The sequence below is a fragment of the Thalassophryne amazonica genome, chromosome 22 (assembly GCF_902500255.1).
Source record: "Thalassophryne amazonica chromosome 22, fThaAma1.1, whole genome shotgun sequence".
Classification (NCBI taxonomy): domain Eukaryota; kingdom Metazoa; phylum Chordata; class Actinopteri; order Batrachoidiformes; family Batrachoididae; genus Thalassophryne; species Thalassophryne amazonica.
Genome location: NC_047124.1, coordinates 9,929,795 through 9,943,323, shown reverse-complemented (window position 1 = coordinate 9,943,323; position 13,529 = coordinate 9,929,795). Strand labels below are relative to the sequence as shown.

Genomic DNA, 13,529 nt, shown 5'->3' with positions numbered 1-13,529 from the left:
TGCCTTAATCTTGGCCTGTGTCTTGATGGAGAAAGCTTTGGTCTTGGCATGTCTCTTGGTGGTTAGTGCCTTAGCCTTGGCCTGCGCCTTGGAATCAGTTCCTTGGTGGTCAATGCTTTGGCTTATGTCTTGTTCGTCAACTACAATACTGGTCTCCAGAGAAAGGCAACAGCACCAAAAGGCCTCAGGGCCTATATAGGATTTACGTCTCCTTTTCTAGTGAAGATGTGTTGGTGTTGTGCTTTACCCATTTTCCTGCATTCATTTAGTGCAACTCACTCCCCACCCCCCAAATTCCCTGATATTTCCTCGTTGCATTCCTTAATCTAATCCCAGCACATTTCTTACCTGGAGTGTATCCCTCAATTGACAGATAAAAAATTCACCAGAACCAGTGGAGCTGCTGCTCATATCTCGTCTTCCCCCAACATTGCCATTGCTTCCCTCCTTACTTTCACTTACCCTCTTCATCAGCGAGCGATGGAAAGATACTGCATGTGCAGCAATAAATAAATAAAAAATTTTTAAAAGCCTCTTATGTCGTGTGAAACACACGTGGCCTGCTGGAAATGCAGCATGCTTTGGAGCTTTCTTGCTAAAACCAAATCAGATTTCAGCATTTCCTCTCCTCCTCCATCGATGGCAGAGCGGAACCTTCCAGACCAGGTTTGAGTGCAGGCAAGTGTCACACTGTCAGGTTCACAAACACACTGCACTACCCATCCATCACCATTTAGGGTCTAATGTTTGATTTTCTGCTAACGCACTTGCTAGGTCCTCCTGTGGATATTCTAATTTATTACAATTTTTTGCTTGACTGCTCAGCTCCCAGAGGAATCCTTTTATCTTTTCTAATTTACTGCATATATCATTTTCAGCCAGATGAATTTACTTCTGCTGAGGAAGCTTAATAAAAACCCCATCGACCACTGACGGCTTCAAGTGTAAAATAATGTGTCCATAAGGCAGCGTAATCTACCAGAAATACTGCAGCATTTAACTGATCTTTATTCAGTGGATACTTCAAAATAAAATCATTGATTGGGAGCTGCTGTATTTTATTTTAGTGTATTTAATGATTTGGTGGAAAATGTATTACTGGTATTTGTCTTTCCAAGATACAATTTATTTATTTGATGCTTTTGTGATTTTCCCCACACGATCTGACCCGTGTCCTTTTTGAGAACTGTTATAAGGTATTGGACGGGTTGCAATTTGGAGCGATACCTCAAGGTGGTGTGGCAATTTTGTAATGTTATTCCGTGCAGGAATTTAGAGTCGCAGCAGGTTCCATTCATGTTTTGCTGTTGGGATGATGCTCATGTCTCCATCTGGCTCGTGCATTGTGCCGCCAACAAGACAGAAATCACTGCGTTTTCACTTTTATCACCAAATAAAGATGGAAAAGTACTAAAGGGAGCCAAGAGTGACATGATAAGGAGCCTGTGTGGGTTCTGCTGGGGGACCTGGTCTGCAGCCGTAAACGTATAATAAACCTTTGTCAATCTGATATGTTGTGCCCCTTGCGTACTGATAAAAGTAGGGAAAATCCCATTCTGTGGCAGAAGGTCAGTGATGAAGAAAGCAATAGAGAAAAATGATAAGTGATAGAGCAGAAGAAGGACAGCGAGGCTGGGGGAAAGCAGGCCCTTGTTCTCAGAGCAGGCTATATATTCCCATTATGCTCACTGTGACAGCTTTCCGATATCATCGGGCACTCGGCCCATTGTCACCGATTGGTTTCTGAGCAACAGCCGTCGAGTCATGCCACATCAATAGGCACGGGCGCGCATTATTGACATGTCTATACAAATGGATGTCGGCGCTGTTCTCTCAGTGTACGGCGCCAACACCGAGTTAATGGTCAGAAATCTACAGCAGCCGTGTTGTGCATGAGCACTGGATTGTTCCAGCTGTTAAAACCAGCACAGCTGCATGGTTTCACTAACGGCTCATAAAGACGATGTTGGATTATTTATATATTTATATACAGTATCAACTCCTTTATCATGCTCAGCTGAAGGGCACATGCACACAATGTTCTTGCATGTTCTCTTGACAAACACTATCAGTGCTATCTATCCATATCTATGCAGAACCAAACAAACAGCTGCAGCCAGTCTTATCAGGCTGAAAATGAAACCAGACGGGTGAAGCGCGGGAGGTATTTGTTTGAACGCGCATCACGTTAATGCCGATGGACTGATATGTAGTATGAGCTTTTCTACGTTGCAGCATCTCAATAATCCCTGCAGTTTAGCCTGGTGCCCGGGGATAAATAAACTGCAAAAGACCAAGTGCATAAAGTTGGATGTGTTCTGATCCTCGCTTTTCAGCTCTAATGTTTACACACATCCATATATCTGCACCGATATATTTTAAATCTAGGCACGCCTGACAGGATTTTAGATGCTTTTAAGGGCATCTACACATCACACCCGCCCTGATTCATTTCCAACTTCACTGTGTCCTAATAGGTCAATTAGCACGCCACTTTAGTATGACAGTAAAACTGACAGACATGACAGAGATACTGATGAGAAACTACAGTGACATGCAGCGCAAAAGTCAGTGTGTAAATAGAGAGATAAATGAGTTCATCCTCTCTCATTCTTAATATCATTATTCAAAACCAATCAAATCTATAATCTTGTACTTCAACAAATTAAAAGGGCATATCCTGAGGGCAAAATGTTTCAAATCTGGTGCACTTTGATGCACCGGATCAGTCCAAAAACCTACTTTGGTTTAATAATTTAAATTTATGAATACAATCACCTTCAAGTAGAAAAATGTACAGTGCTCAATATAATGATCCATCGAAGCAGAACAGAACACTATGCATCCATTATGACAACTAAAATTGGATATCACACACAAGTAAAACATACAAACCAGTAAATATGAATAAATAAGAGTAAACCCTAAAAAATAATTAGAAACAGCAGAAAATAAATAGGTTTTAAGATCTGCTTTAAAAGATTCAACCGAAGGAGATTATTATTATCAAACAACAAATTGCCCCAGAAAGTAGGAGCACAGTAGGTAAAGGTTCTATACCCTGCCAACACAAAGCAATGCATGCTGGGACCACTGGGCACAAGAAGGCACATAAGGTTTAACAAGATAGGTAGGTGTTTTTTTATATAATATCTTTTGGGCATGTCTTCCACTTACTGGATGGTCAGTGGATACTCAATCGATGATGGATTAGGAGCAGGAGTGTTTGCCAGTGAGAGAGACAAACCATTTCCACACAGAAATGTAATGAATCCCAAGAGTAAAACATCACTTTGATTGTCACTGTTCTAAAATTCAATTCTCCACACAACCCAGCAGAGAGTTTCTGTTAAAAAAATCTTCTAAATCAGAAGAATTTTCCAGCAGGCACATTTAAAAACTTAAATATCCCAGTCAGAAGTCCACACAACTCTCCAGGAAGGATTTTGTATGAAATCACAAAGCAAAAGTAGTGCAGGAGAATTGTTGAGTAGCTGGAGCAATTTGCATGTATGGTGGCCCACTCCTCCCACGTCCTTTTACTAACTTCTGCCAAATGTACTACGTCAGTGAAGGTTCACCCCAAAAGTACCATTAAAGATTCATTTTGTCAAAGATCAAAGTCAAGAAATTTGATTTTCAAACCAATTTTGACCAAAGGTGGTAAACACTTATGTCGATTCCCGAACTGCCCTGGCGAGGTCAGCCAACGGTCAAGCATTTGGGTGAAGGGTCAAGGTCACTGAGTTTTTATAATGGTCAGAGACAGATAAAAAGCAAACTGCCATCTTGAAGAGGATGTAGACACTCTGCAAGTTCCCTCTAGTTCGGCTTGGTGTTTCACCGTTCCTCAGTCTTTGTAGTAAAACTGTATATTTAACTGCGGCTAATGTGTTATTTTTTGGACATACAAGCCTCAGAAGCTGTAGTTTCTGAGGGAAATCCACATCACGCTCACACACAATCTGTCATCAGCTTGTAATAATCACTCAGCGCTGCAGTTTGTTTTCATACACAGCGAGATGACTCAGTTTTCTTGCACTGAAATTTAATTAGGAAGCCCACTGCAGAGACAGCATCAAAAACCAACTACAGAACTGCTCCTCCTTTCTTTTTAATTTTTTTTTTGTTTTTAAACAAATTATTCATTAAAAAAATAAATATCCTATGGCTGAGTGTGTTTTGGCAGCGGTCACCTTCATGGTAAGCAACGTTTATGCGACTATGATCCCAGTGCGGTTTTTCGTAGCAGCGCGCGTTCCATCAGGATACATGTGCTTTCGTTTTTCCGTGCAGGAAAATGTGCTCACATGTGCACAGCTGTGAGACAACCACAAACATGAGGCACAAGGCAACAACCTTCTGACCTTTGACCTTTTGCACACAGTTGTGTATAAAAGCAGTGACGACAAAAATATGACATAAAAAAACATTTCTCTGCACGGCTTGTGTGCAAACCGTGTAGTTGCAATCACTGCAACTACAAATGTTTTGCACACAAGTCGTGTGTAGACTTTGAATCTTTCACCTCGTGCATTTGGCTCATGTTGATACTTTTCTATTTAACCTGCTGATCACCTCTCGCCTCCTGTGGGAGTTAGAAAAGGGAGGAGGAGGAGGAGGGAACATTATAACCCTCGTTCCCTCTGCTGGTGGAAAAGAAAACATTCCTGGGATATATGTGCAGCACAGGGGGACATGCGTGACCTCATCAGTCACCCACACACCAAACACACGGCTCAGGCCTCAAACAGTCCAGAGGCCTCGTGCAGAGGTTCTATGCTTCCCACAGTTTTGTCTGCAGGCTTGTGACCTCACGTGGCCACAAGCCTAATTATCACTGACCTCCACTAACTCCAGGCTGGTACCATCAGGCAAAACATGTCATCATCAATTAGTCTAAAAGCCAAACAGCCTATCAGCAAGGTTCCAGCCTGTTAAAAACACTTATTTGCAAAAGAATGCAAACAGCTGAAGAAAGAACAGAATAAAGTGAACATAACCACAACACCAGTTTCCTACTTGATGGCGGGATTGAACCTATGACCCCTGACTTCTCTAACCTATAGGCAACCATAACAATGCCAAGCAAATCCTAGAAAAAACAAAAATTCTGTTATTATTCCACATAATTATATCCTTATGTGGTAACACTTTAGAATAAGAGCATGTTAAGTCAGAAAAAACAACAATTATCAGCAAAATAAGCCTTATGTGTGTTTAGTAATCATTTATTAATTATGGTTAAGTTAATTAAGGTAGAAATTTACACATTCATTTATAAAGATAATGATCAGCATTAATTAATGACTACTTACCAGTTAACTTTTAATTAACTAACAATTAAAGCAGTAATAAACCTCAACATCATTAATACATGATTCCGATACCAAGGTTCAAAGTTTATTTGTCATTGCAGTCATATCCATAGATCCACATACAGAAGAATGAAATCATCTTTAATATTAACTCGTGATTCGATGCTTGTTAATACTTAATAATGCATTAAATGGCATGAACACCAAAATAAATGTTAACTAAGCACAGTTAACTCGTAATACAATGAGCGTTGACGTTTATTGCTGCATTAACTAATATCTATTAATGTGCCTTTATTATATTACTCTATTATAATAGAAGCAGCAGTTACATGAGACAAACTTGATTTCTGGATCGATCTGGTGCATCAAAAACAACCAATCTTGTATCAATTAATCTTCATTATATGCCGATTTAATTTAATGAGTTACAAGATGATATCATTTATTGTTGGTGATTTGTTGTGTTAACAACCTGGGGGTGGGCTCATTCGTGTATTGAATTTAAAGGGTATATGCCTATAGGATTTCTGCAAAAGTCAAGAATTATGTCAAATCTGATTTTTTTTTTTTTTTTTTGGTAAATATTTAATTTGAGCCACTTTCCCTGCATGTGTGCTACAAGCTCAGATTGGAAGCTGATTTCAATTAGTTTAAATGTGCTTAAATCTGCTTTAATTCAATGTGTAAAAATGTTTAAAGTTCCAAAATTCATTATTTTCCCCAGTGCAATTCATCTAAAATTATTTACAGTACATCAAACTTTGTGATTAACATAATCCAGTTCATGAGCTAACAAAAGAGATGACAACAAACACTGATTCGCTGTGGAAAATGAGCACGCCTTCTTTCACCACGCCTTCTTTCACACTCCATCTCTGTTGCGCTCATTCTCACACCCTACAACAAATGCGCGCAACACGTACGATTGTTTTCTACAGTCTGATACTCACACGCCGATAAACAAAAACAGCCTCAAACAGCAGCTACTGGGACCAATTAGGTGGCAAACAGGAGGCTGGAACTGGTTTACCGCCAACTAATCGCATCCACTAAAACTCCAGTAATCCCCGGCGTGGAGCTGGCCCACCTCACACTCATAATAGCTGCTGCAGCGCCGCCATTTGTCACTTGTGGATTAAAGGTGTGCATGCACGTGCTGTGTTTCGTCAGCTCTCTCATGTGTTAAAGCGAAGGAGTGCACACTTTGAGTTCCCCAATAAAACTCAAGTGTTCACACAGAGAAGTCAGCCTCTGACATGGGTAATGTGTGCGTGGGCAGAGTAATATCATTGCGACGGCGGTAATGTGGAGCCAATGGCTCGCCGCTGTAAAGCCTGGATGATGAGTGTGCGCTTGTGCGGGACTTGGTATATCACCCTGACTAATGTATGCTGGCACTGCTCTCTGCTGCAACACAAGACAGACAGTGGGAAAATACCCAGCACGGGCATCGTAAACGCACTAACACTCGATAAATTTTACACTCAGATTTATGCGCACGACACGAGAAGACTACATTTAAAACTGGTGCCATACCAACTGTTTTCACCACTCAGTGTTTAAAATGATGTGACCGACGGTGCTTTAAAGCTACGGTATGTAGAATCTAGCATTAACTAGTCTTGAGGTTGCGGATTGCATCTATGCTGTCGCCAGTCACGATTCTCTTTCCCATCACGTTTTCGCTCCCTTGCCTTCTCTAGTCGTAAATAACACGTACAATCCTCCATTTCATAAAAATGAGGGTTCTCAAACTTGTTAGCCTGCACTAGCAAACAGGAGACAGTGGGTAGAGGAGCTACCACTCAGTCCTCTTTTTGTTTTGTCTTCAGTCTTTCAGTCATACTGCAAAATGTGAAGGATAGATGAAGTATGTCCCTTTTTTTATTGCCCAACACACTGCAGCTTTAAAACTCCATGAGAAATAAAAACTACTTAATAGTACCTATGAGCATGAAGAGAGTAAAGGCTACATCAATCTGACATTTGACCCCAAATGACCGATCTCTGCATGACCTTGCCAAGGCGATGCTGGAAGTCTGCACAGTAAGGACTCACTGATCTATTAATTTACTTGTATTTTACACGGTGTATACCTAGAGTTTTGCTGAAGCCTAGAATATTAGTTCACCTTCACTTCCATCCAGCTTTCTTTCCTTCTTGCTCTATTCTTCCCATTTATTCTGGTCTACCCTCATCAGATGTTACTTTATGCGTTTTCAACTCACACTGGTAATTGGTAAAATGATTCTGAAACTGCTAGACAATTCCAGTACCGAGTTCTGTGGTGTAGCCTCCATTGTATTCTATAACATTCATCCAGAACATTAAATCTTCTGAAACATACATCAAACAGTCATCAGCAGAAAGAGGGAGCTGGAGAAGAATTATAACACTTGATCTTTAAAAAAATGTAGAAATTTATTCATAGTGATGAAATGTAAATGGATCTGGCAGTTTGACCACAGAATTAATCCAAAATCCTGTCTTTTTTATTCATCTATTCACATTATTATATCATATTTTCACACTAAATAAACTCGCATGTTGTGAAGTCAGCGTGCATACATGCCGCCTACACAGTGGCTCCATAAATCAGCGACACACTTAGAACAAAAACAGAAAATTGCCTGCGTTCTTATGCTGACAAACTTCAGGTGTAACGGACGTCATTTATCACAGCAAACAATTAGACTCTAACAACCCGCTGAGGGGAAAGATTTGGCTAATGGCGTCTGTGAAAAAGTGCTTATTAGGCAGAGTAAATAACAGCCCAATAACCTCACTGGGCCTTCCCCCGACTTGTCATCAACATCTCAGCCCACGCTGATGATTAAACGGCACTTCCGGTGGTTTCGACCGGTACATCAGCGAGCCGTGACATCATCAATATGCTGCAAGCAGAGGCTGCTAAAAAGACAGAGGGAGGAGGAGAAGAAGGCGGAATGCGGCCGGCGCTCAACGTCTCATCCTCCTGTCAGACGGACATCACAGACGGCATGACAAACACGACAACAGAGGGCAGTTTAATTTAGTCCCAGGGTTAAGACATTTGAGGAGACACAGGGACAAAACGCCACATTAAACACCTCAGCGAGACCCTCAAATAAGACACTAAAGGGACGGAAGCAACATGACCAGAATGTACAGTTCAAATCTCGACTTAACCAGCAGATCTTTGGAACATACAAACTCATAATAAAGTGCTTATGTTAAGAAGGATGATTGTGCACAAATGATGGCAGCAGCTAGAATGCAAAAAAAAAAAAGGAGCAATAATCCAGAAACCAGTGAAGTCTCTGGGGGTAAATAAAGGCTGCGTGGGTGATGAGCGGATTAGCAGCCGGTGTGTGTGTCACAAGAGCGCAACACACAAGAACAGGTGCAATAATAACCGAGGACTAACAGCTCCCTGCAATGACAGGAGAGGCTAATATGGAGACAAAACACCACAATTAAGCAGACATGGAAAGTCTCACTTCATGCAGTGAGTTTTCCTCCCTAGAGGAAAACCACTGAGGGAAGATGACAACTCACTGTGCAGCCGAGGAGTTTAGTCCTGCTCTGCCAAATCCTGTAAATTTACTTGCATCTTGCAGAGGGAGGGCAGAGGTCAGGAGCAAAAAAAAAAAAAAAAAGGGGGCCGCACTCACACGGAGATGGTGACAGCGCCGCATGAGAATGAGCTGCTCACAGAACAAGCTAAAACTGGTTTTGGGATGCGAACGGTGAAAGTTCCGTTTATGCAGTGTTAGGAATAAAATAGAGTTTTCAACACGTTTGGTTATGAAGATGGTCGCGACAGTGCTGGTACGTACCTGCTGGTTGACGCGGCAGTGTGCAGGGCCGTGGTGGATGAGGATGCGGACGATGTCCACGTCTCCACGCCAGGCGGCCAGGTGTAGCGGGAAGCAACCTTTACTGTCAGCTAAGTTCGTGGAGGCTTCATACTGGAGCAGCTTCAGAACCACCTCCCTGAGAGGCGAAATTACACAAAGAAAGTCACAAATCGGTGCTGTTTTATGCCGAAATTTATCTTGTTTCCTGCCGAGGGACGTGTTTAATATAAGATGCAAGATGGAGCTCCAAGACGGTTGCAGCTGAAGTTGTCACCTTCCTGTGAAAAAGGGAAGGTGAAGTGTTTCATTTGCATTCAGAATGTCAGAGAAGCGAGAGCCATAAGGGCCGAACCTCTCCCAGGGACGGGGTGAAAGCAACGCTGCGGAGCTTTGGGAACGGCTTTGTCTGTGGATTATTCATAGAGCAAAACAGAAGAACGAGAGCAGGACACCATCTCTTTACCAATTTCATTCATCTACCTCTATGGTGGATGCAAGATTCTGTGCTGCCGTGGAAATGCTGCATATGAAAAAAACAACAGTGATACTCCTGGTCATGATGTTAGCTTGTGCTCCTGGTCATGCACGTTGTGTTCAATGTTCTTTTTCATCTTAATTATCAGTTCTGCAGCAAAATCACTGTTCTGCAGCTTTATGTTGACGGATCCGTCTTCACTGTGAAGCTGCAGTTTTTTCCGTCTCTTCCGCTTCTCATCTCCAGATGATCTGAAAGAGGAAATCCACCTAACTGCCCCCAAAACGTGGCATAATCGTTCAGTTTCGCTAAACTGTGAAAGCGGTTGGGCTTGTTGCTAATCCACGCTGCGTACACGGGATTTCTCAGAAGGACCAGGTGAACAAAACAAGCCGCCTTCACTTCTTTTCAAGATTATTTGACTGATTTGTTTTAGTCATTTGGATTCTTTTCCCCCCCATGTATCTTTGTTCTGTCTAATTCTTTTGTTCTTATGAACCACTGATTTTGTTGCTCAGGAGAACTCTGGATCCAAACCAGATTGATGAAGTGTGATCGAGTAAAAACATCATTATTCCAATTTCAGTTGCAGTCCAGGGTATAATAATGGGGTCCAGGGTATAATAGGCTGTTTTTGACTACTTTTGGTTTTACCTTCAAAATTTACCTTAAAAAACTGTTAACTTTGCCTTGTTTGGTGTCATTTCTCTTAGCGCAACCTCATCTATGTGACTTCACAGTTTTTCTTTCATTCTGACATACTGCATTAACAAAATTCACACAAAAACATAAAATCCGAATAAAAAATGTTTAACAAACCATTTTTATAACTTAGAATGCACATATAAATTGTAATTTTCAAAAACGTATGTACAAATGTAGCAAAGTTTTAGACAACTATTTACATTAAAATGCAGGAAATGCTTCAGGTGTTTTTTTTTGTACAACAATTTACAAAATGATAAGATGCTACACAAATTATTTGTGCCACTCAAAAAACAATTCCTGTCCAAAACAAGAAAGAGCGGACGCAGACCTCACCCACAGGAGTGTCACTCCTCCTGTTGTTCACTTGGAGGCACTGTTGATACTTTAGTCTTCCTTTGGTGGCGTTTTAACGTGGGTTGGTGATCAACCCACGTGGGGTTGGTGTTTTTTATTGGTTTGGTCGTGCATTTTACCACCAATGATAAAGGAGACGCCTTTTTTTCCCACCTCCTTCCTCTGCAGCCTGACGGAGCTGGTTCAACAAGGAAATGACAGTCACATTTGGTCTGCATTTCAGGAAATACGCGCACCATTATTATTCATTATTCAAGTTATACTAGGCCTATCAACAGAATTTAAAAACTGGTGTGTAGTTTGAAGTCCACACTTTCAAAATACATTCAAATGGAGACTCAGACTGCTGTAGGTTAGATGTTACATCCGCTTAATTCTGTCATGTGACTTTGACGTGGAGACGCATCAGACAAATCCAGAGGGTTAAATTAATTTGAATGTTCTCTGATTTTCAATTTTTTTCTACAATTCCTGATACAAAAATGAACAAACATGTTACAGTGACCCTGTAACACAAATGAGAGGTTTGGAATGTGTTAAAACTTTTAAAATAACAGTTGATAAATGTAGTAAAATAATACAAACTTAACTTACTATTTTTAACTGTTTATATCAGTAAAGTTTGTGCACATACTCGCTATAATAAAAATACTAATATTTTCATTTCAGATTACTTGACAACTATCCAAAATGCAGACTTGTCATTGCAAAGAAAAACTCTTCAATTATTTATGCAAATTTAGGTCTAACCGCTATGATTTAAAAATATATATATTTAAATGTGTATTTATTGGTTCAGCAGGATTATTTTTTAAAATATTTTAAAAAGAAAAAAAAACATTTTTTCGTGGTTTGGTTTCAATTCTGAGACTTTTTGTTGCCAACCTGCAAAAAATGGGGTGGGTTAGGAAATGAAAACCATTTTAATTGTGAGATTGTCTAGGTTGTACCTCACCTCTCCACCAGCGATCGGTAGGATAGACTTCCACCCCCTGTGACCTTTAATCTCAAATAAACAGGTTTAGAAAGTGGACGGATTTAGATGAGGATTACTTGGAGAGATGTCTTACCTGTGTCCATTGAGGGAAGCGTGGTGTAAAGGTGTGTATCCTGAGCTGTCGGTGCAGTTCACGTTCAGGCCCTTCCACATGCTGTGGACAAACACATGAGAATTAACCCATCAGGTCACACACATTAAACTGGGGATCTTCAGTTTGCAGTTTTCTGTTTTGCTTTTCTTTTTGTTTTGTTTTTTGCCTTCACTGCTACACATTAATTTAGAAACTGGAGATTAATTTCTGGAAGGTCTTCACACAGAAGACTTGAGCTTTAATGTGTTTGGATCCCGAGGCGACAAGTTTAATTTCTCATTTGGGGCCAGAAGAAGCAGATTTTCCCTCACAAAAGCAAATAAAAAAAAAGTGAGTGAGGTCAAGTGTTGTATTTTCAAAAGGCTGAGCATGCAAATAAAAGCACACCAAGCCGAATTTATTACAGAAAAGGTGCCGGGATGAACACACACAGACACACACACACACAAATGCACTCTCGGACACGTTCGACGACACATATATAGCACAGGGTTTTCACGGGGTATAATTATGTGACCTCTATATTTCACATCAACATCTCCAAATGCGTCAGGGAAAAGTAGTAATTAGATGAATTCCAGTCTAAGCAGCTGTGGTTTGAAAAGCTGAATCAAGTAACTTCTATAATACGCACGCACACATGCTCTATATTATATGTGTGTGTGTGTGTGTGTGTGTGTGTGTAAGAAGAAGGCAAATGAAGTCAAACAAAAGCTAGTACAACAATATGTTGCCACACAAATTGTTAAGTAAAGCAACAAAATTCTTTTTTTAATTAATATTTTATTAGGAAAGAAAATAAGGCACGTGGGGAAAATTCTAAGAAAAAGACAATAAGAACTGATGATAAGAACTACAGCTGAAAGAGAAATAACGGTCTGGTAATTATATAGTAAATATATTATACATCTGAAATGACAAGAAATGCAACCCACAGTTTTCTAGCTCTTACTGTGTTTACACACTCAATAAAAGTAAACCTAATGATGGAGGAAAACAAAGCAAAATGAATCCATCCATCCATTTTCTATACCCACTGACTATTAAGGGTAAGCAAAATAAATAGAAATATAAATACCTAAAAAAAAAAAAATGAATAAATAAAAAAATAAATGAATACAGACAGACAGGAAAAAAATGTATAACAAAATACAAGATTAAAAAATAAAATAAAACAAAGTCAAAATAAATAAAAAGTGACAAAATTCTTTTGTAAATGTAAATTGTAAAAACAAAAATCGTCGTTAATCAAAATTTGGATGGAAAGTTCAAAATGATAAGTACTAATTTTTCACCCTATGGGCCTAGTTTGCATGGTATAAAAATGTAGATGAATACATTAAAATTCCCTGTGAGAAGTAGTGACTTGAAGATGTGATTTCAGTTTCACTATTCCCACTTCCTGGGGAAATAATGGATGGGAATATGAAATTCTGGATCTACTATTTTTGTGGTCCCGGGTGCTTATTTTATGTGGTAGACAATGCGGAATGATCCAATAAGAACTTGAGGAGGAGGATTAGTGATTTGATGTAAAAGCTGATGGACCCATTGATGGAGAATCAGTTAAGATTCTCCATCAAGATGATCTTTGATAAGCAGAGCTAAAAAGATGACAGATATCCGGCTCGAGTCTCCCGCATACCTTCTGACAAACACAACCGTAGATTTCAAATGTTTTTCTTGGGAATACTTTCTCCACCATGAAGCTGTGATGGATGATGTAACACATGCACACACG

At 40.0% G+C, this 13,529-nt stretch overlaps 1 protein-coding gene across 1 annotated transcript in view; it reads right to left on the bottom strand.

Annotated features, from left to right (window-relative positions):
* anks1b (ankyrin repeat and sterile alpha motif domain containing 1B) overlaps positions 1-13,529 on the bottom strand; it is a 275,419-nt gene that overhangs the window by 197,661 nt on the left and 64,229 nt on the right. Inside the window, exons 2-3 of the mRNA XM_034163413.1 lie at positions 11,768-11,848; positions 9,140-9,296 (exon numbers count right to left, since the gene is read on the bottom strand). Of these exons, the coding sequence (XP_034019304.1) occupies positions 9,140-9,296; positions 11,768-11,848 (238 nt within the window). The remainder of the gene's footprint in view (positions 1-9,139; positions 9,297-11,767; positions 11,849-13,529) is intronic.